Source organism: Branchiostoma lanceolatum, chromosome 18 (assembly GCF_035083965.1).
Source record: "Branchiostoma lanceolatum isolate klBraLanc5 chromosome 18, klBraLanc5.hap2, whole genome shotgun sequence".
Classification (NCBI taxonomy): domain Eukaryota; kingdom Metazoa; phylum Chordata; class Leptocardii; order Amphioxiformes; family Branchiostomatidae; genus Branchiostoma; species Branchiostoma lanceolatum.
This window is the reverse complement of record NC_089739.1, coordinates 11,589,162-11,616,178: the sequence shown is the minus strand read 5'-3', so window position 1 is coordinate 11,616,178 and position 27,017 is coordinate 11,589,162. Positions and strand designations below refer to the sequence as shown.

The 27,017-nt window shown below is 41.2% G+C and overlaps 1 protein-coding gene and 1 long non-coding RNA gene across 4 annotated transcripts in view; one reads left to right on the top strand and one right to left on the bottom strand.

The window, feature by feature from the left end:
* Positions 1–485: 485 nt before the first annotated feature.
* Positions 486–5,314, bottom strand: LOC136424775 (prefoldin subunit 1-like). Of its 2 annotated transcripts, XM_066413431.1 has the most exons (4): positions 5,210–5,314; positions 2,756–2,891; positions 775–1,002; positions 486–659 (listed from the first exon to the last, which is right to left on the bottom strand). In XM_066413431.1, exons 1-3 carry the CDS (start codon positions 5,270–5,272, stop codon positions 818–820), a joined length of 384 nt encoding a protein of 127 aa, XP_066269528.1. In that variant the 5' UTR covers positions 5,273–5,314; the 3' UTR covers positions 486–659; positions 775–817. The 2 variants fall into 2 exon arrangements, with proteins under 2 accessions (XP_066269528.1, XP_066269527.1); XM_066413430.1 differs by lacking the exon at positions 486–659 and having other exon boundaries at positions 717–1,002.
* A 1,015-nt stretch (positions 5,315–6,329) lies between these two features.
* LOC136424782 (uncharacterized) overlaps positions 6,330–27,017 on the top strand; it is a 30,374-nt gene continuing 9,686 nt past the window's right edge. The window contains exons 1-2 of one of the 2 annotated variants that reach the window (XR_010753916.1): positions 6,330–6,551; positions 17,914–18,160. This is a non-coding gene — a long non-coding RNA (uncharacterized lncRNA). Of the gene's footprint in view, positions 6,552–17,287; positions 17,450–17,913; positions 18,161–27,017 lie in introns of those variants that run through there. The other variant, XR_010753917.1, reaches the window with a different exon arrangement.

Here is a 27,017-nt window from a genome sequence, read left to right as displayed (position 1 = left end):
GAGAGGAGAATATTCATATTTTATCTATTATCATTTTCATAAACCACACATCTCAAATGTACAGTGCCGATCCATTTATTGCAGAAAATGTAGGTGTTGCTCAAACAGCAAAACATACAGAAAAATACCCAAATGCACTTCATTTCTCTGTGCACAAATACCAGAGAACACAGAATTGAAACAACCCTTCAATGTGAGAACATTAAACAAAAATTATGTATTAGATATTTCAAAAAGTAGCATTTTACTAACAACAAACCATATGGATATGTTTGTATAGATTCGATTCTATCAGTAAAAAACAGCAAACACTCTATTATCTGAGAAATGAAAACAAAACATACACACACAAAATGTAATACAATTTTCCATGCTTCTTCGTGACTATATGTTAATGGCTCTATATGGATTAACAATTACTTGGTCACTAAGCTTTGCATGTCGATCAATTTTCATGCTGTCCCAGTGTCTGGTATGCATATGAGGAAAAAACAACAGTTGCAGTGTACGTGTTTTGGGAACACATGTACATGTGTATGTAATTACCAGGGAAACAGGGTGTTCTCTGGGTGTCTCTTACAAAAGAAGGGTGTCTAATTTCTTTGTTTTCCTAGTGTAAGGCATCCAAAAGACAGCCTGACGCCCTGCTAGCTAATAGCGGGAAACGGTGTCCTCTGGGCGTCCCTTACAAAAGGAGGGCGTCTAATTTCTTTGTTTCCTTAGTGTAAGGCATCCAAAAGACACCCTGACGCCCTGCTAGCTACATGTAATAGCAGGATTCAAGACTAAATGCTAACAGTCCAGTTGTGTTGTCTAGTTAGCTGGCAGCCTTTTTCTGCATGATCATCTCTCGGATGTTCTCCTGACTCTCCTTGCAGTTCCTCTCCAGGTAGGTCTTGTTGCTCTGCAGCTTCTTAATCTTCTCTTCTGAAGACTCCATCTTCGTCTTGAGGTTGTCCCTGACGGTGGGGATGGGCTGGAGAATGAACATGCGACCCACACCTGGGGGTGGGGGTGATAAAAACACATCAGAATAAGATAGAGAAAAGTAATAAATGTCCACGTCCCTTCCACACAGAATCTTTAAACATAGACCTCTAATATGTGCCTTGGGGAACAATTTAAAAAGGGAAACCAACAAGACATCAGTATGAGAGTCAATACAGAGGGACGTCTTCCCGTCAAATGACGGCCTCGTCTAGCTTGGGACGGCAGAGGCCGTCCAATCTGAAAAATTACGACACACATTTTGCCGAGAAGTCGGTATAAAACCGAAAAATTCGCACCGGCATTTTGTGTTTTCCACTGAAGCTGTGGGCGTAGGGACGCCATCCACTGTCAGAAAATCACATTCCTTTGTTTGTTTGGTATTGTTACGCTAGATGTCGGCACCTTTTGCATATGTTGAAGTCATTAAAAACTTGTTTTTCAAGATTCAAGTCGGTCTTTCGAAGTTTATACAAGCATCATTCTCATAGTTTTTCTACATGGTGTACATCAACCATTCGTGTCCTGCGAATGCCGACAGAGCACGATTTAAAGCCGAAAACCTCATAAGAATTTGTATCGAAGGATCAGCCATCGAACAGTTCCATTTCTACCAGAGTATTAAGAAGATAAACTTGGGAACGAAACGTATTTCTACCGCTGTATTTTCAGTCCACGAGACGGGCCGTCGGAAACTCACTCAACAAAAAAACAATGTTTTCGATTGGAATCAACACATAACAACCAATGGTAATCATCCTGATTCAGGGAAAATATTTGAAAGGAAAAATCAACAAAAGACTAGTATGAGAGTTACTATGGACACTCAGGCTTTTCAGAAAAACAGAATGCTTTCCATTTGACCCACAACATAACAAACAACTGTAGCCATGCTAATTCAGGGAAACCATTTGAAAAGAAAAATCAACAAGAGATCAGTATGAAAGTCACTATCACTATGAAAAAACTCGCGGTTAACAGTAAAACAAAATGGTTTCTATGGTTTCTCATGACGTCTGGACATGTACTCAGAGTATCAAACGTGGTCTAGACAGGAATACTTGACTTATAATCCACAACGTATCTCGCTGAGCATACAAAAGTGGTGTGTTCAATATGGAAAAAGACTAACATTAGCGAAAGAACAACTGAGGGGGGAATAACAGCATTTACATCAAGGTTTCTCTTTGTAACTCTAAGACTAGCATGCTATGAAGCAGGGTGAACGTCATCAATATACCTTATGGTCCAAAGTCAGAGTTTCTGAAAGTGGACGAGTTTGGGAGTTGTGCAGTAGACCCCAACTTGTAAATACGTACTTACAATTGAATTTTGCATTATTTTTCCACAGCCTTTTTTGCCTAAGTTCTACCCTGTAATTGACCCCTTAACATTTTTCCTCGTGCTTAACTCCATAACCAATTCCAATTTGGTGCCAAATAGCTACCTTAGCTGTTTGAAGGTTAAAGCTTGGTTGAAAATGTTGTGTTACATGTATTTTTTCTAAGACTTTTTTGCCTAAGTTTTGATGTTTTACCCTGTAATTGATCCCTTAACCTTCTTCCTGCTGCTTAACTCCACAACCAATTCTAATTTGGTGCCAAATAGCTACCTTAGCTGCTTGAAGGTTAAAGCCTGGTTAAAAATGTGAACTGTAGCAAAGCTGCATTGCATAACAAGCTATTTTAAGTAGCATCATGTTAACCTCAGTTTAGGATGACTGTTAACATGTGGACAATGTAGAAAAGTATATATGTTAAACTCTTACCCTCGTAAACCCGAGTCTCCTCCGGTAGAGTGGAGATCTCCTGGTCCGTGAGTTTGGCATGCTGTTGGACCCGGCGCTGAGCCTCGATCTGGGCGTCAGCGACTTTCAACTGCTGCTGCGTGGTGATCATCTTAGTCTGAGAAAAAATGAAAGTTGTTTCACTTTTTATTTATTTATTTATCTATTTATTCAGATTTACCACATTTGTGGAAGGATTGAGATAATAGGTGTCACCTTTTCAAGATGTCAACCTGGCCCAGACTGTAAGGTTTGATCCAGTCACACCGAGCAGGACCCCTACTCTTTTCGATAAGTGTGGCGGGTTCTTTAACATGCTCGAGGTGTGGCTTTCCTCAAATAAAACACGGGACCTCCATTTATGTGCTATCCGAGGGACGTCCCTAACCGAAGCTAGGTACTCATTTACACCTGAGTGAAGTGAGGAAAGTGTGTGTGTGATCTGGGTCAAACACCCTGCCATTGCGTCCACCGCGAGACGCCACAATTTGTACCAGGGTAGAATACTAAGGTAAAGGTTCCACAGCCTTTTTATTTGTATTGCATGCCCGGTAAACCGTATCATGGCGTACCACACCAGGTTTGTACTGAACAGTACAAGCTGCATATTCCGACAGATATATTTGATCCACTCACACCAGGAAGAACCCCTACTAGTACTAGTACTCTTTTCAATGATAAGCGTGGTTTTTGAGGCTGTAGGGGCAGTGGGTTGTTACCCACTGTGTCTAGGGCATGGTATGGGAAGGTGGAGCCCAACCCTCTCCTTTGGCTACCTTTTACTTCCCCAACTGAAGTCAGGTACCCATTTTTACATCTGGGTGGAGTAAGGAAAGTCGTGTAACATGCCTTTCCCTAAGACAAAACGTCTAGCAAAGATACACCAAAAAAAAAAGTTACTCTCAAATTTTGAATCATAGTATTAGTGAGTGATCTTGTGAAGTGTTCGTCACATTTTGATATCACTAGTAGTAGGAGTTGCTGGTAATACAAGCGCTAGCTGTATGCACAGGTTAGTGCAGGTCTTTCTGGGTATCAGGACAACTAGGCCCATTTCCAACTCTGCCCATCGCAAATCTGGTCAAGTCGGCCCATCACGGTGGTAAATTCGGCCCATCGCCAAATTTCCACAAAATAAAAAAAAACACCTTCTAAACTACAACCTTGTGACCGAAATTTGTAATGTTTCCTGTGTCCTGCATAGTAACATACATGTACATTTGTAGTAACAATGTCTCCTTGCATAATTGTCAGACAACTTCGAACTGTTGAGGTTTTTGGAGCGCTTAATAGGCAATCAACATGATTTTAATAGAGACCGCATCTTATTGTTACTAGTAGACAACTTTGAACTGTTGACTTAATTTGAGGTCTTTGGAGACCCATACCGCCGGCGCTTAGGCAATCAACATGATTTTAATACAGACCGCGTCTTTGTGTCAGACAAGTTCAAACTGTTGACTTTGAGGTTTTTGGGCCGACTTGACTACTATAGGGAGATGGGCCGACTTGACTAGGGAGATGGGCCGACTTGACGATGGGCCGACTTGACTGGGCCGAGTTGGTAATGGGCCGAGTCGTTGGACATCCGTCTTTCTGATGTCTACTTGCACCTAACCTGCACTGGTCCATGTACTGAATATATACAGGTTAGTGCAGGTAAACTGGAGCTGTGTCTAGGTATTTCTGATATCTACCTGCACCTAACCTGCACTGGTCCATGTACTGAATATATACAGGTTAGTGCAGGTAAACTGGAGCTGTGTAGGTATTTCTGATATCTACCTGCACCTAACCTGCACTGGTCCATGTACTGAATATATACAGGATAGTGCAGGTAAACTGGAGCTGTGTAGGTATTTCTGATGTCTACCTGCACCTAACCTGCACTGGTCCATGTACTGAATATATACAGGTTAGTGCAGGTAAACTGGAGCTGTGTACCAGTAGGTATTTCTGATATCTACCAGTACACATATCCTTGTCCATGTAACAAATAGGTATGGTGGTTTTTCCTAAACTTGTTAAATTTCTACGCAATTCAGTGCAGGTAGCGTTACAATAAAGTATTTCGAGCCCTTGAAAAAACCAAGTCGTTATGGTGAGAAAAAAAACTTACAAATACTAGTAATACTTTACGATAAAAGTAAAACAACGTCAAAAAAATTTTAGTAGATATACACATAAGGGAGGGGGCCGTAGCTGCACCGTAAATTCGCGACTTTGTGTTTCCTTTATTTTTGTGTGGTGGTTTTATATATCAATTTCGTAGACATCATTTTTTTCTAAAAAGCATGCCGCCCCCCTCCCCACATTCCAACTTACTTTGCCCACTGCGCCTAAATCTATCAGTCTAGAGCCCTTACTGGGCTATCATTGTGATCTTAATGCTTTACTTGAATAAAAACTTAGACTTAAAGTATCCTATATTCTAACCTGAAGCTCTTGGAAGGCCTTTTTCAGCTCCTGGTCTACCGGTAAACCTGCTGGAACCGCCATCTTGGAACACTACATCACGACATCGTTTGAAGGGGAGATATTTTCTCTAAAAAATTATTGATTATAAAGATAGATATAATAAAGGAGAAATACAATGCATCTAATAATTTGATAAAGATACGTATTTCTTATCTATGCGTGTATTGATATTGAACGGGGGGAGAATGGGTTTTATAACAGATGACCCTTTTTTGTTCAATGGATCATCCCAACTTTACGCCAGAGTGAGTGTGTTTGGTTAGAATAAATCTCCAAGCAGATGTTGGAAGGTGAAGTCGCAACATTTTCTAGTTGTCCAGTGAGTCCGAAAAACGGAGCAAACCCGAAGAACGTTCACAACGTTTCTTTCCGAATTCTGCTTGGAAATGAGAAGGCATGACAAAATCCCCTCCGAGTTTGAATTGTGTTCTCAATATGCATTTTGTGTGTGTGTGTGTGTGTGTGTGTGTGTGTGTGTGCATGCGCGTGCGCGTGCGCGTGTGTGCGTGGGTGCGTGCGTGTGTGTGTGTGCGTGCGTGTGTGTGTGTGTGTGTGTGTGTGTGTGTGTGTGTGTATGCGTGTGTGTGTGTGTGTGTGTGTGTGTGTGTGTGTGTGTGTGTGTATGTGTATGTGTATCAACAAAGATAACTTAAGAACGGCTGAATGTGTCAATCAATCAATCATTCGCAGGCATCAGTGTCTGATGCATGGCGGCTGCAGACATGCATAGGGCTCGCCAGGCTGGTCTGCTCTCGGCATAGATCCTCCACAATGGATTGGCTTCATATTTGGTAGGTTTGTAAACAACACTGGAAATGATTGTATTTCGGGTCCCCTTGCGGCTTCCCCAAGTATTGCAGCGAAACGTCCTGTTTGACATCTGGTGTTCTGAACATGCCATGGTCACGATTGTCTGGTGGTAGACAGATCTTGTGCTCAGAAAGAAGTGACAATAAATTCTGGCCTCTTAGCTACTAGTTCTGGTTGTAAATGTGGTGTATCGAACTCTGTGCGCCAGCTGCTTCTGTGAAACGGATGTCAGACAACATCACGTATTGTCTACTGCAACCACGTGACTGATGCTCCATAAACACATTACGTCCTGGTGTCGCTATGTTTTACGTAGTTCCGCATAATCCTTTTCATACACCTGAGCGTCTTATCGAAGTTTAAGACGATCGTCTTTCTTGATCTTCAAGTAGTTACGACTTTCCAGTGAGGGGCGTCATGTAGTCAACTCACTGCTTTATATGTACGGACACCGGGTGCTGAGCTCTTCAAGGTGACATGGACTAAACTGGTAAATATTTTCTCACAATATGCTATTCTATCTAGTGAGGAGGGGGGAGTTATGGCGACCTGTATTGAATCTCCAAGTAGACGTTTGACTGTCCCATCTTTGTTGTTATCGCCGTTAAAACGGAGGTATTGTCTGCAGTGTTTGTTTGATTGTCTAGGTGTGTGTCCGTAGTTTTTAGAATACACGGTGAAGAGCTTAGGATGGTGTACCGAAGACTGGCAGGATGATAGAGTTGTGTTGGCCTGGGTCAATAGTTGTTCCCGCAAGCTGGCAGTTTGTATATTACCAGTAGGAAAATGCACGGACAGAATTAGCGAGAAATTCACAATAATGAACAAAAACTTCACGAAAAATATAGATATTTAGTATGTAATCTTCGATTTCTTGCCGTTGTTTTGTTTCATTTTATTTTGTTTTGTTTTGATTTTGCATGCAACCGTCGCAATGTTTCATGAAAACGGGCTTTCCAGAATTGTAACATCTGCTGCGAGATAAGATATACAGGTTATTATAGTTGAATATTATTTACAAGCCAAGATTTCGGGGTTGAGAAAAGTTGAAATGTTAAATGTCTGTTTTAACAGGACCGGCAAGGTCACTTAGTACATCCGGTACTTCCGTGACCTTCGATTGAAGGTATACAGTAAATTCATTTAGCTTCGCGGTTTTATTGAATGAATGAAGTCCTTGATTGCCCCACTGGGCTAAGTACGGGTCACATAAAAATGTTAAACAGATACAGTTAACAGATACAAAATAAAACTATCATAATAGATAAATAAATTCAACTTCTCCGCTTGTCAGTTATAGTAGAGATAAAAGATAAGATATGTTTCTCTATGGAAGGTTTGTCTAGTTGCATTAGGAAAATTAATCATTCTACAGTACTTTGTGTATGAAATAGGGAAAAAGGTTTTGTACAAGTCTTATTTCACGATCATGAAGCTTAAGCTTCTACACCATTGTAGTTATCATCCACGATTGAAAACTTCGCGTAGACATGAATTCGCGGTGGAAACTTCACCGCAAAACTGCGGTAAAAAGCCACCGCAAAAAAAAAAAAGATTTACAGTATGTAGTGGTGGCGGTTTTTATCTGTTTGAATTTATGAGACGGTAAAAGGATGTATACAAGATGGATTTTTTGTTTTGATTTTATGACTAAACCGCGTCCAAATAGGCTGATTGCATTCCATTTTATTCTTAGTCTTTTCCCTTATGATTTGTATATTTTCTCGGTCCTTGCATTATTCATATCGTCATCATCAGCATCATAATTCATATCATAAGAACTTGGGTAGATTTACGGCTGCTTCGCATGATGAGTACATATGACATTTCATCATATGATTGATTGGTTATCATTGTTATTGTGTAATTAGTCGCTGTTTGTGTTTTTATATGTGAAATCAGGGGTACCCGAAAAACAGGCTTCGCAGCCTGAGTGTATTCTCTCTGAATAGATAAAATAAATGAAATGAAATCCGTTCTCAAAATTACGTTTTATTTGTTATTCTATTTGTTTACCAGAAGCATGAGGTCAATGACCTCCATTCATATTTCATTTGACCTTTGAAACGCAGCAGAAGTATCCAACCAATCAATAAGTGGGATTTTTTTCTAACCAATGAATACGTACGTGGGAATATTTTCTAACCAATGAATACGTACGTGGGAATATTTTCTAACCAATGAAAACGTGGGGACATTTTTCAACCAATCCATCATACGTGGGAAAATTTCCAACCAATCAACACGTGGTAACATTTTTCACTCAATCAATACGTGGTAAAATGCTCTAACCATTCAATACGTGGGGATTTTTACGTGTCCATGCCGAATTAATTTACATTTTAAAAATCATTTTTTCTGTAACTACTGACAGGCCCTAGTCACTCTTGCCGCCCGCCCCCCACATTGTTTTTGACAAAAAAAATCGAAGAATTGCAAAACAAACAAATAAAAAGGTTGTAACTTACCTCTCTGAATGGTTTTATAGGTCCCAATAGGTGAGCAAACAAATCTTTGAACATCTCCATGTTTACCATTTTTCACAATGACATTGACCGACTCTGAGTTCCCCACGGATCGATGACTCTAACACGCTGTCACCAAACAAATGCTGCTACTTTTAGCTACAAAATCGATATTTTGCAGTTACCAACATTGCAAACGTGAGAAAGTAGACAGATTCGAGAAATTATGGCAGAACGTAAGTGTTAGACCGGACCTAATCTCCAAATCTAAATAGATGAAAACAAATCGTTTCAGTTTTATGGGGAGCTCTGACCGTGTCAGTGGCTGTTTATTTGTCAGAACACTGAACAGTCATGTCTTTCGTGCTATAGTTGTTGTTTACCCGCGTGCAGAATCAATGAGAGAGTTCATGATAATAATGTTTTATCTGCAAGTTCTTGCCCGAAGGCTGATTGCAACATGAAACAATGCATAGAGAGGGTATACTGTACAGATAGTGCGAGTTAACAATGTTGACAGGTGGAACGAATGGCTATTCTAAGAACTACTACGGGATACAATCTACGCTTTTGGGCTTGAAAGCAGTGGAAGATGAAGTGTCCCATTTTATTGTAATGAGTTGGTTTTGGGAGGTTAACAGGGTTCTAGTTTTCTTTTCGCCAGTAAACGTTTGGAAATTGTGGTACGTTTTGGTGGCTTCTTTAAAAAGCTATTTTCTTTCCTGATCATTGAAGGGGCAGTTTAAGATAAAATGTATTTCGTCTTCCACCGCTTTTGACATACAGTAGTTACAAAATCTTTCCCCCACAGGTAACTTTTTGTACCGCCCTTTCTCAATTTAAAGAGGGTGGGCGCTAATTGTTAATGGTTAGTCCAGGAGGAGAACCCTGAAGAAAACTGGTCTCGTAGCACACCCTTTATATATTTAGCCCAGTATCATAGAATGATAGCTTCATGTCTTTTCAGCATTTTTAGATATGTTGTTCTATGGTCCCGGTGGGACATTATGGTTCTATGGCTCTTGATACAAATGTATGCAAATGAGGCAATTATACCATAAATTGGAAATAAAATAGCATAACTGGTATAATACTTGTCCAAATGACGTCAAATTTGATAAAAGTCATAAACAGATTCATTTTCTGATCATTGAAAGTGCCTGGTCTCTATGGCAACCGTTGCTGAGGAAATGGTACATCCATAGCAACGGAAAGGTTTATAGTATCATGCTTATGCTATCATACAGCCTTTTAAAGTATGTTAAATTAATAAATTTACGAAGCAATTATTATATTGCACAGCAAAAGAAGCAAAAGTGGATTCATTCCTTGGTGGTTGATGTTTTATTATAAATCCATTATATTAGAAAAAATCTAATTTACTTATTCTCGATTCATAAAAGCACAGACACAAATAGTGCATGATTACAATACAGTTGACACAAAGATTGCGAAATTCATATATCAAAATGGTACGTCTAGGGCATAGGAGATTCTTCTTACACAGCCAGGTAATCTCACCTGCTAACGTTTCGGTGTCTGTCAGACACCTTTATCAGAGCTTCTGACTGGAGTACTACTTCTCACCGCTATGAGTAGCCGATGTAGGTGGCGCTTTTGCGGTGAGAACACTGTCCCAAACGTGGCTAAGTTTGTATCCCCCCCTCGTCTCGGTTCATCACTGGCGTTATCCAGACGGCCGTCGGCACGTCTAGGAAATTGATTTTATGTTAGCAATGTAAAATTACATCAGGACTTTCAACATGATATTGTACAGTTATACAATGCGCCAGCACGAAGTATATATACAATTCAGTAAACTGAACAAAAACCGAATAAAGATGTACAGTGCTTATTGCACATTCTCACATCAACTGTTCAAAGCCAGTCATGCCCGTAGCCAGGATTTCGTTTTTTGGGGGGGGGGGGATTCTTTGTACTATCAGAGGGGGGTCCGGGGGCATGCCCCCCCCCCCCGAGATTAAAAAACATGAAGCTTCTGAAATGGCATTTCCTGTGTTTTTGAGAGGAAAATCAAAGACAAGGTGAGCAGTTTTTTTCTAGGATTCCAGCCCCGTTGTGATACAAACAAGCCCACCTTAAAGAAATGTTGAACATTAAGAAGTGGACCTCCAGCGTGTGTGTGGGGGGGGGTTCTTTTCGCCACCCCCAACCCCCCTGGCTACGGGCATGCGCTGCCTTCATCTTTTAACAGAGAGTCCAGGAAGTCTGCAAGAAAATATGCACGACTACTTGGAATTCTATTTTCTCCACTCAGATGTCGGATCGAAAATTTTATATCCTTGGCCAGCGGGTGACCAAAATATAAAAGGTAGGGATAGCAGGTTTTGCTAGGGTTTGTCAGGTAACCGGAACACAACATTTTGTCCAAGGCACAATTCAAATTTTTGTAGTGTTGAATATTTTGATTCGATGCAAGCATTGTTGGCTTTCGGTGTAAAGGGGCGGTGTTAGAGGAAATCCAACCAATATTAGGGCCGGAAAATTTTGAATTTTGAAAGTCGTTAGTAATTTCTGTACATGATTAGTTCAAATAACACTATCGAAATGTATAGCGACGTCCATGATGCAAAAATACGCAGTCGTTGTGATGTGAGAACTCACTGAAAATCGTCGCCGGTGTTTTTGTATAGGCTCGCAAAACTAAGGGGATCATCGTATGGCATGTTTTTTCGGTTTTAAAATGTTCAAAGTATGAAGTTATTACACAAATTTGCTAGACAGTGTTAGTAAATGTCACTACAATAAAGATCTTAGCATTTTTTTTATTTCCATTTTTGGTCCCTAATATTGCTTTGGTTGCCTTTAATCTTAGTTTCTATATAAAGCCCTTGTGCCACACACTTGTACAATCGCTACAGCAGGGGGCTAGTCCACTGTTGGTGGTCTGTGTTCAACTACCATAGAATATTCTAAAACACTATCACTCTAGGCATTGCACAGAGCAGTGTGAGTCTCAAAATAACATCAAAACATTTTTTCTATTTCATCATTCTAGATGTGACCTATATCTCGTAGAAAAACATTCTATTGACGCTTTTCATATGTGTTATTTGAGAACTAGCCAATCCAAACAGCGTCATTTGGACATCCCGTATTGTTGACAATATATGGTAATCGTGCATTGACGTCATAGTTTTTGAAGCATCACCACAACAGTAGTGTTGTTCCAACTGACATACTATTTCTCAGAAGTACTGAGTGCTAAGCAGAGAAAGCAGTTACTGTAGTAGTATGCACCGTTTTTCTCTTCACAATTTTATATCCGTCTTTTTGACATTATTAGACGGTATCAACGGTATTTGTTCTGAGAGACAGGAGTATGATAGAAGATATTGAAACTGCAACTTTCAAGCATAAAATTGCAGCAAAAGGGCTGTGTAACGTTATCCGTACCTGTAAAATTCAGTCTAGGTGCAAGTCCAGTCTAGATCTGAACATTATCAGTTGTACCTGTACCTGAACAAACTAAAACACTAGAGTACACCATTCTTTCAGGCTAAAGATACTGGTGATATAAATTCATTGTCAGAGATGACAATTTTGCGCTTGAGAATTAAGAAAATTTGTTCATACGTTGATGAAGGTTAGACATCCAGGTAGTAAGAAACGCCAAAGTAAGATACGCCACGAGTAACTATTTTTGGCCTAAATTTGTTAATGCATTTTTGACATTAGAATATGTAAAGCCTTATACAATATGTACAAAGATGAAAATTTACCACTAAAAAGACAGTTGACTACCGTATAACTTACAGATAAGCGACCGACCTTGCAATGATTGTTCATAGTTCCCATTGTTCAAGTATACCAACCGATACAGTATCTCAAAATCATTTAGGTACAGGAACAAAATACCGAAACATTGTTTTGCAATTTACAGCACAATTATTTCCTGATTTTGCACCTGCTTTGTATGATTTACAGTATGGCCGAAAGCTTTTTTTCAAACGCACGAAAATTGATTCCCCTCTGGATGTCATCCATATAATCAAATTGACATGGCCTTATGATTAACGTTTCGCTCAGTGTCATGCCTGTCCATTCTCTGACATCATCATCCCATCTTTTCCGTTGCCTGCCCCTCTTTCTTCCTTCCAGGACGGTTCCATGCATGTTCCTAGTAGTCTAAATTATCGTTCTATTCATTCATGTTTCTGTCATCATTGAAGACCACACGTTACTTGGCATTTTTTCAGCTTCAGGTACAGGTACAGGTACATCTCTAGATCTGCATGTATGTGGCACCAATACAAACAAGAATTCGGAGACCTCATATCTCCATGAACTATTCTGTTTATGCAAATGACTTACACATTTACATAACATATGCTTGGTCATAAACACCTTTATCTTACTTACACATGTTGCAATATTGGCAGTCCTATGATTTTCCAATTAGATGAATTATGGCGCTTTTGCATTTAATATACAAATTAGGAATTTATTTGCATAATTGGTATCTGTTGATCTGCTACCCAAAAATCAAGACTATAGCACGTCCAAGTCAAAAGATACAATAACGGAAGTTCTGCTGCAGTACCAAGTTCACATACCCAAAATCGATCTTGAATTTCGGCTTCACAACACCTGCCCATATACCAAATATCATCCTAATCCATCAAGAGGTTCTTCAGTTATGCTGACTACAGTAGTGCGGAAACACAAACAGACACACAGACGTCATAGACACACAGACAGACAAACCCAAAACTATATCTCCATTTTTCATGGAGATAACAATTCCTGTACTGCTACATTGTATTCAAGTTTGCTTTGAATCATGACGTGTTGTCCATCTACAGTTGACGTTGTTTTAGAAATGCTGTAATGTATTCTCCATTGTGCAAATGTTTATACCAACGATATAAAGTTTATACAATGATCCGTATCAGTGGTGCTATTACGCCACCAGGATATGAATTCATTTCGATGCTATCATCAGTGTTTTCATGTTGTTTTCTTGCTTTCGTCATTTTGTTCGATTGTCGATGTTACGATTACAGCTTTGAAGATATATTTTCATCCACAAGAGTTAAAAGATTATATGAATCCTTGTTCTTGGGAATTTAGCGGATTGTCTTGTTTGTTTTGTCAGGTCTTGTCCTTTTATTTTGTGAGTCTGCCGGCAGTATTTCGGGAAGTGTGTCCACTAAAAACAGACTTGCGTCAGGTGTTCATAATGAGCAAGAAATCGAAATTTTGTATTACCTTTAAATATTTGTTGTTATCTCCATGAAAAATGGAGATATTGTTATCTCCATGAAAAATGGAGATATTGTTTTGGGTGTGTCTGTGTGTTTGTCTGTTTGTCTGTTTGTGTTTCCGCACTACTGTAGTCAGCATAACTCAAGAACCTCTTGATGGATTACGATGATATTTGGTATGTGGGCAGGTGTTGTGAAGCCGAAGTTAAAGGTCGATTTTGGGCCCCCTGGTATGTGACCTTGGTACTGCAGCAGAACTTCAATTTTTGTATCTTTTGACCTGGACGTGCTGTGGTCTTGATTTTTTGGCGGCAGATAGCTTGTGGTGCAATGAAGACGTGGTGTGGGTTTGGGCCCCCTAGCAGCTTGCTCTGGAACTGCAGGGGCGTTATCGTGAAAATCTTCGAAGGCGAATAACTGAACAAAGGAACGATGGATTTCCATGATATTTAGTATACAGGTAGCTTAGACAGAGATGTACACAATGAGGTTCAAATTATGTTAAGTAGGACTTAATTTGCATAGCTAATGAGGAAAATCTATATTTGCAGTGTTTTCCATTATCAGACTCAAATACATGTAACGTATGTAGTTTATGGACAGTGGATCATCAACAGATACCAATTATGCAAATAAATTCCTTATTTGCATAATTAATGCAAAAACACCACTATTCATCTAATTGGAAAATTATAGGAATCAATATTGCAACATGTGTAGGTTAGATAAAGGTGTTTATAACCAAGCATATATTATGCAAATGTCTAAGTCATTTGCATGAATAGAATTGTTCATGGAGATATGAGGTCGTGGAACTCTTGTTTTGGGTGTGTCTGTTTGTCTGTTTGTGTTTCCGCACCACTCCAGTCAGCATAACTCAAGAGAATCTTGATGGATTACGATGATATTTGGTACGTGGGCGGGTGTTGTGAAGCCGAAGGTCAAGGTCGATTTTGGGCTCCCTGGTATGTGACCTTGGTACTGCAGTGGAACTTCAATTTTTGTATCTTTTGACCTGGACGTGCTGTGGTCTTGATTTTTTTCTTCTGTGATATTTTGTTGTTTTATTCATTATTGTGAATTTGGTGCTAATTCTGTCTATGTGTGACCAACTTTGAACCCAGGCCGAGCTAACCTTCCTATCCTGCCAATCTTGGGTTACAACATCTTCAGCCTCACAGCCTGTCACTTAACAGTAACCAAATAGGTACGGACACACACCGTGACAAACAAACACACACATAGAAAAATACCTTCATTTACACGGCGGTAATGAGGGCAACGAAGATCCTGTTACAGTTATGGGTTCAAAAATCATTCTTTGTCTCAGAAAAATGTCAGAATATGATATTTTCCTTCCTCTCAGTCTTCATACATTTTCAAAAGAATTTTGTCAAAATATGAAAATAACAATTTCAGAACGCTGCGACTTTAATTTTTCTTCCTCGCATCTGTTGAAGATTTACACCCACTTTATGATAGCCCGGTAGCCATACCATCGGGAGCTCCCCGGTATCTCTTCGGTACTGGGGCTGATGCCCGCCCGCCCAGATAGATGAGCGCACGCGGGGATGGTTCACGGGCTTAATTTCAATTAGAACGCTCCCGAAGCGGCGATAGCCCACTGAAAAGAAAGATTGACAGAAACAGGCAAATGCTCAGCAGACTGAGCCCAGAAATGCTACGGATACATTTGCACTGGTGCCCGTAAGGGGTGTAGTTCCGGCCGGGCTACGAAGACACACATTTGTCCCATTGGACTGCCGGACACTGGTGAATTTCTTGAGATCGTTTTGTACACGTTGGGCCGTTAGCTGTGTATTTACATGTCAAGTGGCAACGCTATCTTAATGGCTGAGTAGAACAGGTTATTAATCCTGTTACACTTTGGGGTGGAGAATACACATGTAAAAAAATCCCAACCACCTGCCCCCCTCCCCCCCCATTCGAAACCTCTGCTTGGAGAATAAAGAAAACGATGTTGTCACATTGGTGACGCATCGCAGAGCTTCCATTTCGTTCCATTTCGTTCCATTTTGGGAGAATAGAGAAAACGATATCGTCACATTGGTGACGCAGCGCAGAGCTTCCATTTCGTTCCATTTCGTTTCATTTCGTTCCATTTCGTTCCAGTTCGTTCCAGTTCGTACTTTCTAGAGACCCTATTTGGGTCTTTGAACAGCTGACGTTTGTGTTATGTGAGTCTGTGTTTATACAACAACAGCTGATGCAATTATCCAACTGATGATAAGTGTGGAATTAATTGTAATCGTTGTTATTTGAATATGATCTGACATTTGGTGTATAGTATGCCTTGTTTCCCTGTCAAATTCGTTGGATTCTATATATACGATGCGGGCAGTGTCCGGGTAAATTAAAGAATCGCAATAAGATAGGACTGGCAGTTCTAATCGATAAATAGTGCATCAAAATAGAGATGGCATACAATGGATGCACCATTGGAGTCTTGGGCCTTCATTAACAATTATCCAGTGCGGTGGCTCCTCCCTACAAAATTAATCACAATATACAACAAAATTATGTACAGTACCAGGATAGTAATTCCTGGAAGTTAATCAGGGTCTGTGATTTCACACCTTACATCAAGATTCATTTCATTTATTTATCTTACAACTAGCAGTCAATAGCAAAGGAATTTAACAAACACCTTAGGCACAATGTACACACTAGGAATACTTGACGGGGAATTGTGTCCAATGAATATGCATACCAAGTGTGGTATCCGGGATTGACTGTGGCTGAATCTAAGTCAATAGAGACAGTGCAGAAGAGGGCGTGTAAGATCATTCTGAGACCTGCTACAGCTCAGCCCTGACAGAACTCTCCCTTACGCCACTACCCAAAGACGACTAGAACTATGCAGAAGTTATGCTCGCTCCCTTGTGAGATCCCCGATCTTCAGAGACTTGCTCCCCCCGTGCCGCGAGGCGATCTCAGGCAGAAAGACTCGGTCATGCAACCGGCTACAGACTTTTAGAGCAAATACTACTCGGTTCACTAAGAGCCACATTTACTACATGGTAACTCTGCTAAACAGCACTGACTAGTAAGAGATTATCTTCCTGTGGTCCTTAAACAGATACATAAACACATCGATACAACATTACGCAATACTGTCCCACAATACATTAAAGGCATCCAGAGCATCTTATGAGGCTGGAGACTTGAATTTAAAAACTCGAATTTCTAGTCGTTCCTACACATAGTAAGTTTCAATAACACTATACCATTACACATCGACATTAAAGGAGCAAAGATACGATGTCGTTGTGTGGTGAGAACTGATAGAAAATCCAATCCCTAACAGACTGATCTTGACTGTCCATTAGCGGTTTGACCAATGAGAGAGTGATTGCACGTCCGTCTAATATTTACATCTTTATGCTTTAATTTTGCATTTCTACGTTTTGGCGGAGGTGGGCGGGGCTATGGTATTGGTCTATTTACACTAGGCGCGTGAAACTAAAAGATCACCATGTAGCTTAATGCACAGTGGCATTATATGCCAATTTCATAAAGATTACAACAACTAGAGTGTTTCCAGTTTTCAAGCCTCATAAAATGCTCTGGGTGCCTTTAACACAGGGTAACTGGATAAAAAAAGTTCGAAGACATGTAACAGAAGAATATCAAGTTCATGCAACAACTGTCCTGTTCCAGGGGTGTGACATGCGGTACAGGAATCTTCTCTTCTCTGCATTTGTTTTCGGTTTTGGCAGTTTGATTGAGTTTGATGTTGCTTCCCTTGTTTGATACCGACTATTTTCTGACTGAAATGTTTACCTTTTCCCTGCTCCAGTTTCCACAAAGCTTAAGTTTCGTTTACATGTGAAAATCTCAACGGTGGGAGACAACACGACCAGACCAGGCAGGGTGTTCCACTTAGAAATTGCGCATGGAAAAAAAATACCACGTTGTCAAGCTACTAATATATTCAAAGCAACTACGCCAGATGGGTTATGTTTTATCTCTTTTTAATCATATCTTCATGACAAACACAAGACCAGCGAAAAGAGGAACTTTAAAATTTTCCATTCACTTGCAGATTTTCCTGCAGGCCTGTCGCGCCACGCGATTGGTTGACTCATTTTCAAATAAGGAAGTGGACGGTGACTCAGTATTTTTAATTCACTTGCAGATTTGCATGACCGCGACACGACAGATGATTTGTACACTCAGATTCACGACATGGAGAAGAACGAAGCTTGGCAAATGTCTTCCTCGTCGTCGTCGCTTTATTTCGGTTCTTCGGAACCAAACGGCAGCCAAGATGTCGAGACTGTCGACGAAACGACTCCACTGATTGGAGGGTCACTGCAAGGAGCGTACGTCCAGGCAAGAGTTCCAAATGACAGGAAGAGAAGGAGACTTTTGTTCCGCAAACGGTTGGTGTTGTTTTCTTAGAAATAAGCCCATTCGCGGTTGCGACTACGCATGTGCAGTGTCAAAGGTAAAGGCCATTGAGACGTAAACAAAACCCGTCTGGGCATTTTTATGCAAATCTAAACTATGTCGAGACGAGAAATGTTGAAGCCAGGGGCCTTCACCTTTGACACTGCGCATGCGTAGTCGGAACCGCGAATGGTCTTATAAGCTAGTTCGGAGTTGCTACTACGCATGTGCAGTGTCAAAGGTGAAAGCCCCCCGCGACGGAAACAAGACCCGTCTGGGCGTTGTTATGCAAATCGAGACAATGTGGGGGCGAGTACTGTTTCCGTCGCGGGGGCCTTCACCTTTGACACTGCACATGCGTAGTAGCAACTCCGAACTAGCTTATTGCGAAGTCAACCATTGTTTTACAAGACTAGTAACATTTCAATACAATGCAGCAAGGACATTATATAGCCTATATAATGTCCTTGAATGCAGCAGATATAGAAGCAAGGACATTGTATAGGATAATGTCCTTGATAGAAGTCAACAATATCAAAGTTGAAGTAATAATGATCTTTTGATTGAATTACTGTGCATTTTTTACGTATTGTTATATGGGAGGGGTGTTTGGGACCTAAGTACTACTGATACCCGGTACTGTGATCTACAAGATAAGGAGGTTCGTGATCCTAAGTGCTCATGCGCATTATTAGTAATATGTCAAAGGTCAAGGCCCCTGAGGAATAAACAAAACACGTTATGCACGACAGAGACATGTATTAAGCATGGACTATTTACAATCTGTATCTGTATCTGTATAGCCGGTATAACTGCCCTTCGGCGTAACACACCAGCTTCGCAGGCACGCGGCGCGGCAGCAGCTGGTTATATTACACTGTACGGCCTGACACACCTAACTTTTGCACATCTGACTGTAATCGTTCTTTGAAGCTATTTGGTGAAGGTGTTCCTACAGCATCTGATGATAACGAGCTCCATTCTACTATGGTTCTCGGGAAATACGAATACAAGTTAGGGGTCTTCACCTTTTATACCATTTAACCACAATACAGTTCTCTGCGCATGCGTACGTAGAACCATGAACCTCCTTATTGTGTTTTATCCGAGTTTCTTTAGTTTTAGTTTTTTGTGTTATGTTGCTTAATTGGTGCATACTGCTTAGCACTCAGCACTTATAATAAATTGAAAAAGAGTATGGTTGTTAAACACACGCCACTACTATTAGACTAGCCCCCTGCTGTAGAGCTTGCACAATTGTGCGGCCCAAGGGCTATAGAACAAGAGATGGGCATCGCTCTATACTCCTGAATGTGTGGCAAGAATCTTAACAATAATAAAGTCACCCCTCGTGTTGTAGTGGTTCAGTCCCTATTTTGTGTCTAAGTTGACGTAGGACCACCTGTGTCACTTAACACATGGCACGCCCGGCGCCTCGATTATCGATTTTCTAGTCATAACTGACAGTTTTTTGTTGCCATCTCAACAAACATAGGCGAGGCTGACCATGAAACTATTATTTTGACCTTCTAATAACATCATAAGCAAGTACTGTATATGATATGATATTACATTTCTCCGTTACATCCTATAAACACCTTCATCATAAACGGGAAAAAATTCTCAGAATGTATTATTAATTGTAATGTGAATCTTACAGTCAGCTTTACACAATTTTTTAAACTTTACTCGGGTGAAAATGAGTACCTAGCTTTGGTTAGGAACATCCCTCGGATATGACGTTAAATGGACTTAATAATAACCCGCCGAAACTCAGCGTAAACTCTAGCCGAGCTAGTAGGGGCCATCACAGCCTCGGTCAGCGGAGATTGCGTTACAGAGACTACCAAACCCCGAGTACGTTAAAGAACCCACCACACGTATGGAAAAGAGTAGATGTCCTTGCCAGTCTGACTGGAATGAAATATGGTAAAAGTTTATGCTTTTATAAGTTTATTTTTAGAATAAGATACGTTTCATCAACTAATTTTCCTACTTTAAACTCTCTGCGAAACGTTATCTGACCGCAATTTACCCCGCCTCCGCCATTTTTATTGTTTGTTGAGTTACAAAAGTAAACAGGATAGATCCTAGTACGGGCAGGGCGTCATAAAAACAGGACGTGGAATTTATTTATCAGACGCCATAGAATTTACGTAGGTTCGGGGGGCAGTTCGGATCACGAGCAGCCGTAGGATGGATCTAATACGCCAACACTACGCGCAAATTACGCTCGACGAAGAGCGGTTGTGACATGGGAGGTACCAGGCAAGATTTCGGAGTTAGAATGAGCGGGAAACGGACTACAAGAACGCGCGGAAATTCGTTGATTTTGCTGGCGGGGGAGGAGGCCACGTTAACAGGGGACCCTGTGGAGTTAGCCCTCCACGTCATGTAAGTGGGTCTCACTTTAAGAATGTTCGAGACATCTTATTGATGTTTTATTTGCAAGTTCTTGCCCGAGGGCTAATCGCAACATGAAACAATGCATAGAGAGAGTATACTGTACAGATAGTGCGAGTTAACAATGTTGACAAGTAGAACACATGGCTATTCTAAGAACTACTACGGAATACAGTCTACAATTGTGGACTTATTATACCATGTTTCAGTTATTATGCACCACTAAATTACACCGGGAAAGTTTGCGATTATAGCAAAGCGTAGCTACGAATCTGTCGGTATAAATATACATGTGCAGGGCTCGAAATTCATTTTTTTGTGAATAGGTACACTGGTGCAGCTAAACTAAAAATTCGGGTGCACAGAAAGAATTTTGGGGGCACAACATAAAATATATAAAATGAAGTATAATGTCAGCTAAATGTGAATGGAAAACTGTCTCTCCTAAGTAATTCAATTTAAAATTCTATAGCTAACTTCAAAATTTGAAATACAAGGTACAACAAAGGTTACAACAAATGTATGCTGCTTTTTCTGATACTTGAATTTCTAGTGTGCGATACTACCTACCTATAGCCTAAAACAATATCTAGGTGCACCCACAGTCAAAACTTAGGTGCACAGCTCCAATTTTGGGTGCACATGCACCCAGTATTTCGAGCGCTGTTTATGTATAGAATCTTCCTGTTTATATTATGGTTCAATGTTGTAACATCACTTTTGTTCAACGCATGCGATGTTCTTTGTTAGATTGTTTACCAAGCTTTGGTAGAAAATTCAAATTCTATTTTGTTTTGGTCAGCCGAGCGTTTTGAGGATCTTATGTCTGGGAAGGCATTATTGCTTGCATCATGTACATAGATCTAAAGGTTGGGAGTTCTAATCCTCCAACGGGACGTTAAGCCGCGGCCTATTGGTCACTGTACTTTAAACTGCAGGAGATTTTCTGTTGTTAAACCTGTATATACGGACATGTAGGGAAAGATTAAACTCTTTGTAAAGTATAAGCTGGATCAAGGTATATTTTCCCTTGTTACGAAACGCTGAACAGTTTTTCCGTTGTTCGCAGCAGCACTACAATGCCTCCCCTCCCACCCCTTGTCACGTGTAAGTTGCTGTAACAGGACGTTGGGTGATATAGCCTCCATCGCAGGCTTCTTCGTCGGTGTTAATTCTGACTAATGCTTAGGCCACAAATGAAAAAAGGGGCCCTGTCAGCCAGTTCACGGGCTGTTTTTTGCACGTTTCGGGCGTTACCCCTACGTGGCCCCGTGGGGCACACTGCGGCTACCGGGCTATTTTTTTGGCGCGGCCGGGGCCCTGAAAGTTTTTGACACGGAGTTAAAATCAACGCGGGACCCGGTAATGAATAGGCACCGTGAGCTAATCGTGAGAACACCGAGAGGTACCTTTGCGGTGTCCGGCAGTCCATCAGGACAAATCTGTGTCTTCGGGGCCCGGCCGGGACTACACCCCCTACGGGAACTAGTGCAATGGTGACACAAGCATTACTGGGTGTTTGTGCTCTTGTGTGCCCGTAATTGTTTGGATACACTGTCAGTAGAGTGTCGGGAAGTGAGAGTGACGTTGGTGTCATCGCAAAGGTCGGACCTGTGAAAGTGACAGGAAGTAGAGTTCAGAAGGGGTAGAGCTTGTCGTTTATCAGATATGACAGACATGCCAGGTCATGGGGTCAATGGAATAGGCTACTAATTCGCGGGGAGGTAATATTTTTGGCTGCCTTGGTCTGAGTTTTGGTTATTTTAAATCTTAATTTTTTTTTTTTCCACATTTTCCATCACGTTCACGTAGAGTAACGTTAACTGGAAGTGTCTTAATTGTTTTTATAGAGATTTTGGAGGATGGGGTGGGGAGTCAGTTAAGAGTGTTTTTACAACGATGGACGCATCAAAGAAGATAGAAAAAAACCTTTATTGACAAAATATGATACAAGAAATATGATGGCAAAAGGCGGATAAATGAACTGTGTACGCAAAATAAACATTTCATATATTGACAATATCATCTGCAACTTGAACATTGTAAAGGATACTGTAAGGTCAAACTAGTGGCAATGGGAGGGTATATAAAGATTGTAATACTGAATTTTAGTGAGCTCTTATAGAGTAAAATTATATGATATATGAACAGACCAGTCCTTGAGCCTTCGGTACAAGAGACTTAAGACAGCTTGGTGCATTTTCTGAACCCACGGCATGCTAGCGGCGTCGCTGCGTCCTAAACTGGATGTGTGTTACCCTTGACTTTATGATGGGAATAGCATTCAAAACGTACAAGTATGACCAAAAAGACAACAACGCACACAAAGGTTAAAAAGATTCGTTTTTTTTTGTCGATGAAATCCGTTGAGTGCTTTGTCAATTCGATCGGCCGCAGCGACGCCGCCAGCGTGTCGCGGGTCCAGTGAGAGGGGGGGGGGCTTTACCGAGAGGCCTCCTAGCGCTTATTTTTTAACTGCATGTACGCGTTTAGGACATTAGTGTACGAGGTATCATTGTTTATTTGTGTGACGTAATTCTTGAAGCGCGTCTAAAAGTTGCGTTGACTTTTTTCTCTTCTATTCTTACGTGCTAATTTTGACAGCATATGTAAAACAACAGTCCATTGTAATTTGGCTTGATATTTTTGGTTAAGTGCCGTAACCGGTCGTTTCGCTACAAAGCCAGTTCGCAGTGTGTGTGTGTGTGTGTGTGTGTGTGTGTGTGTGTGTGTGTGTGTGTGTGTGTGTGTGTGTGTGTGTGTGTGTGTGTGTCGGTGTGTGTGTGTGTCTGTGTGTCCATGAGTATGTGTGTGTGTGTGTCTGTAAGTGTGAGTGTGTGCGTTTGTTTGTGTGTGTGTGTGTGTGTGACGGTCTGTGTATGTGTGTGTGTATGTATGTATGTGTGTGTGTGTGTGTGTGTGTGGTCATATGTCTTGCATGGTTTGTCATAGGGTTCGACATATTTGAGAAGAACAAAAGTTTGCAATGCGCGGTTCTGCTCCTTTTTGACATACCACTACGCAGCAATCAGCTAAGAGTGAAAACAAATATATTGATTCATTTTAGCTTTGAACTCCACGACTCGGCTTCTCAGAAATCAGCACGTGGGTGACAGCGCGTTCGGTGCCGAGCCAAATTTCTGAGCTTGCCAAATACGTGAGAGGTCAGCTACTGCACCTGAGCACGACACTTGGGGGGGGGGGATTCCAGTATACGTAAGAGGAGTATTCTAAGTGCAAAACATTCGTGGGACGTGGCAATTTTCAAGCATAAGTCTAACTCTAACCATGACTCTAACTCTAGCCCCAAACCCCTCCCAAGTCCTAAAACTTAGACCTAATCCTACCTGTAAATCTTGCCCTGCCCCCATCGACCCCAGCCCTAACTCCACACAACTCTCAGGTATACTGGAACCCCCCAGTGTCGTGTTCAGGTGCAGTAGCTGTCCTCTCACGTATTTGGCAGCTCAAGGATTTGACTTGACACCGGTTCAGATGGACACCGTGTGGTTTCAGTGGAGAATATCCCCAGTTGACCCATATCCCCAATTGACCCATATCCCTAATTTACCCTGATTATGATCTGATGACCTGAACTGACCTGACTCAGTAGAGTTGAGGATTAGTTAGCGGAGAGGAATTGGCTATTTTGGCAACAGAAGACGGACTTGCCGCTGGCTGTCGTGACGTCCTAAACTGGATTTGTGTTACAGTTGGCTTTGTAACGGGAATATCATGCAAAACGTACAAGTATAACCTAAATGACAACAAACCGTGACACAAAGCGTAAAAAGATTGTTTTTCTATCAGTAAAATTCGTTTAGTAGGATTGTTTTTTTTTATCAGTAAAATTTGTTGAGTACTTTGTCAAATCGCCCGATCGCAGCGATAGGGGGGAGGGTTATTGCTCGATTAGGACCCTCAAAGCGTTACGGAGCGTTAGCGTGAGTCAGTGGGCCATCGCCAACACAACACAATCATGTTTAAACTGTTTTCCACAAACAAATTGTCCCCGCCCTCTCCGCATGACTATATGGTATGGCGTATACTGTAAAATCCTAGAACTGATCATGATACTAGCTTGGCCTCGGTGCTGGAGTTCGCTGTTACAGGATCCCAAGCAGATACGGGGCCTCAAGCAGATACGGTCCCCAAGCAGATACGCCCCCCTCCCCCAGCCAAAGAACCTGGCCCCAAAAAGTTGCAAAATCGCCGTGGGGAAGCCTGCAACGGAGGCTAGAGTATCGCACCCTGCAAGCAAACTATCAGCCCCTCTGCAAAAATGAAGGCGTCCAGGCTAGCAACATGCGTGTCGTGTGCAACAGCTGTTTTTTTATGGTCTGTTAAAGGAATTATCGCCCCCTTCACAAACTCAAGTGTGTGTAAGTGTAGTTGTAAACTATTTATACACAACAATAATGCACGGTTAGTAAAAACAGCTAGGAACCAAACACAGTTACAAATTGTGTGATGTAATTTTTTGTATGTAATTCTTTTAGATATTTTGTTTTCCTTGAGTCGAAAAGTTTCTGGCGATCACCCATCTGTTGCACACAGCACGATTTTTGCACGCGGTTTGGTTGATAGGGAAGAGCTTCGCCCTCTGGGCACGGCACACACGGTAGAGCCGTACGGAAAACAGGCGGCAAGCTCGGCTAACACGAATGTCTCGTAACGGGAAACCAGAAGGAGAGCGCCGGCGGTCCTCTCTTGCCGTCGCCGCCGGTGAGTTACGCAGGATCGCTCTCCTAGCCTCCGGTCAAAGCCAACAGAGCTCCAACTCCGATGGAAAAAACGGTGTCCCAGGAAACCCCGTGGAATTCGCTTTACAGCTTATGTGAGTTGGCTTGGTGAAAAGTATCTTTTTATCACCTTTTTGTTTATTAAATCTAAATCTCACATGATTCGACAAATTATTGTCAAAGCTAGCGTCACATTGTCAGCGAGCTTAAGCGGAATTTGTTGTTTACAAGAATGTCACCGAATTTCAATATCGCCAGAGATTCGAGCGTAATTTTTTTCAAAGAAAGATGTCAACTAAAAAATGAGATGTTCCTCTAAACTGACAGGCTTTTTGGGCGAGCTATTTTTTAGCTACACGCGTTTGAAAATGTATGTGTGTTTCTAGTCTAGCATTTCACCGTGTTTTGTACCTGGTCCTTTCCATAGAACCCACTTTTTTTCAAACGTGGGTATGTCACCTAAAAAATGAAACGTTCTCCTGGACAGACATACTTGTTGGGCGAGCTGTTCTTTTTTAACTACACGCGTTTGAAAATGTATGTGTATTTCTGAGTTTAGCATTTTTCCGTGTTTTGGCTACCTGCAGTGTTCCTTTCCATAGAACCCACTTTTTTCAAACGTGGGTACGGGATAGCACAAGGATACCAGACTACCTTTTACCCTTGATACATAAAGTTGTTTTTGCTTTCACAATGTAGCTTTACACATGGTTTATTGTTCTTTGCGAGTTTTGACAACATGCGGTCTTAAAACAAGGTAAACATGGATTCAAACTTGTCCGCGCTAATACGAGAAAGGCTAAACACGTATAGAAGCGGTCTTCAAACGTATCCCTTGATAAAGTGGATCTTTTCGTCCAACATCAACAACACAAATAGACACCTTTTCGTCGTAGAATCGTCTGGCATGTGCCACGTATGTAGTTATGTCTGTGTATCAGTCTGTTGAGCTACCATATGTTACCGTTATATTGATTTCTGAAGCGGTGACACAAAAACTGCCGTAACTGAAGCCTACTGTAGTGTAAAATTTTATAGGTCACAGTGCTTTTCATAATTTTGACAAGTTATGGTTCAAATATTAGATACGGATAGCAACAGTCAACATAGATGTGATACCTGTAAGTTATTAGGTATGTGTGTCAAGAGAGTGGAGGTTCGAACCCCGCTTAGGCACGATCTGAAGGACTGCGTTCGTCATTTCGGGTGGTGACGTAAAGCCAGCGGCCCCGCGTGTGAGGGAGCTTCATGCATAAGCGTCAAGCTTTAAACCTGCATGTAAAAGAACCCAACACACTTATTGAGAAGAATAAGGTTGACCATGCCACCAAGAACTATACAAAGTAGAAGCTATTATCACTACCATATACAATTCAAACTCTACTATACTGGATGAATTACGGATATTTTTTCCGGACGTTTCGAGTGACATCCATCACTCTTCTTCAGCGTCACTAAAATGAACAAGCAGAACTAACCAGTAGGTATTAACAATAACTAGAAAAACGGTTTTACATTGCAGAATCACATAGTCATGCATATGTGGCATTGAAATGTTAGGATAGTTCCTATGATAACACCATAGGAACAGCTATTGTCTTTTGGGTGGGGTAGGGCGGGTAGCCCATGTACTAGAGAGTTCTACACGAAATCCTCCCTTCCTGTTTAGGGTGGGATTGGAGTCCTCTCGTAGATGGCCTTTCTG

Coding starts and splice junctions, on each gene's coding strand:
- LOC136424775 (XM_066413431.1), bottom strand. CDS start 5,272: ATGGCGGTTCCAGCAGGTTTACCGGTAGACCAGGAGCTGAAAAAGGCC. Junction 2,892..5,209: donor AGGCCTTCCAAGAGCTTCAG/GTTAGAATATAG, acceptor ATTTTTTCTCAG/ACTAAGATGATCACCACGCA. Junction 1,003..2,755: donor GGAGACTCGGGTTTACGAGG/GTAAGAGTTTAA, acceptor CCCCACCCCCAG/GTGTGGGTCGCATGTTCATT.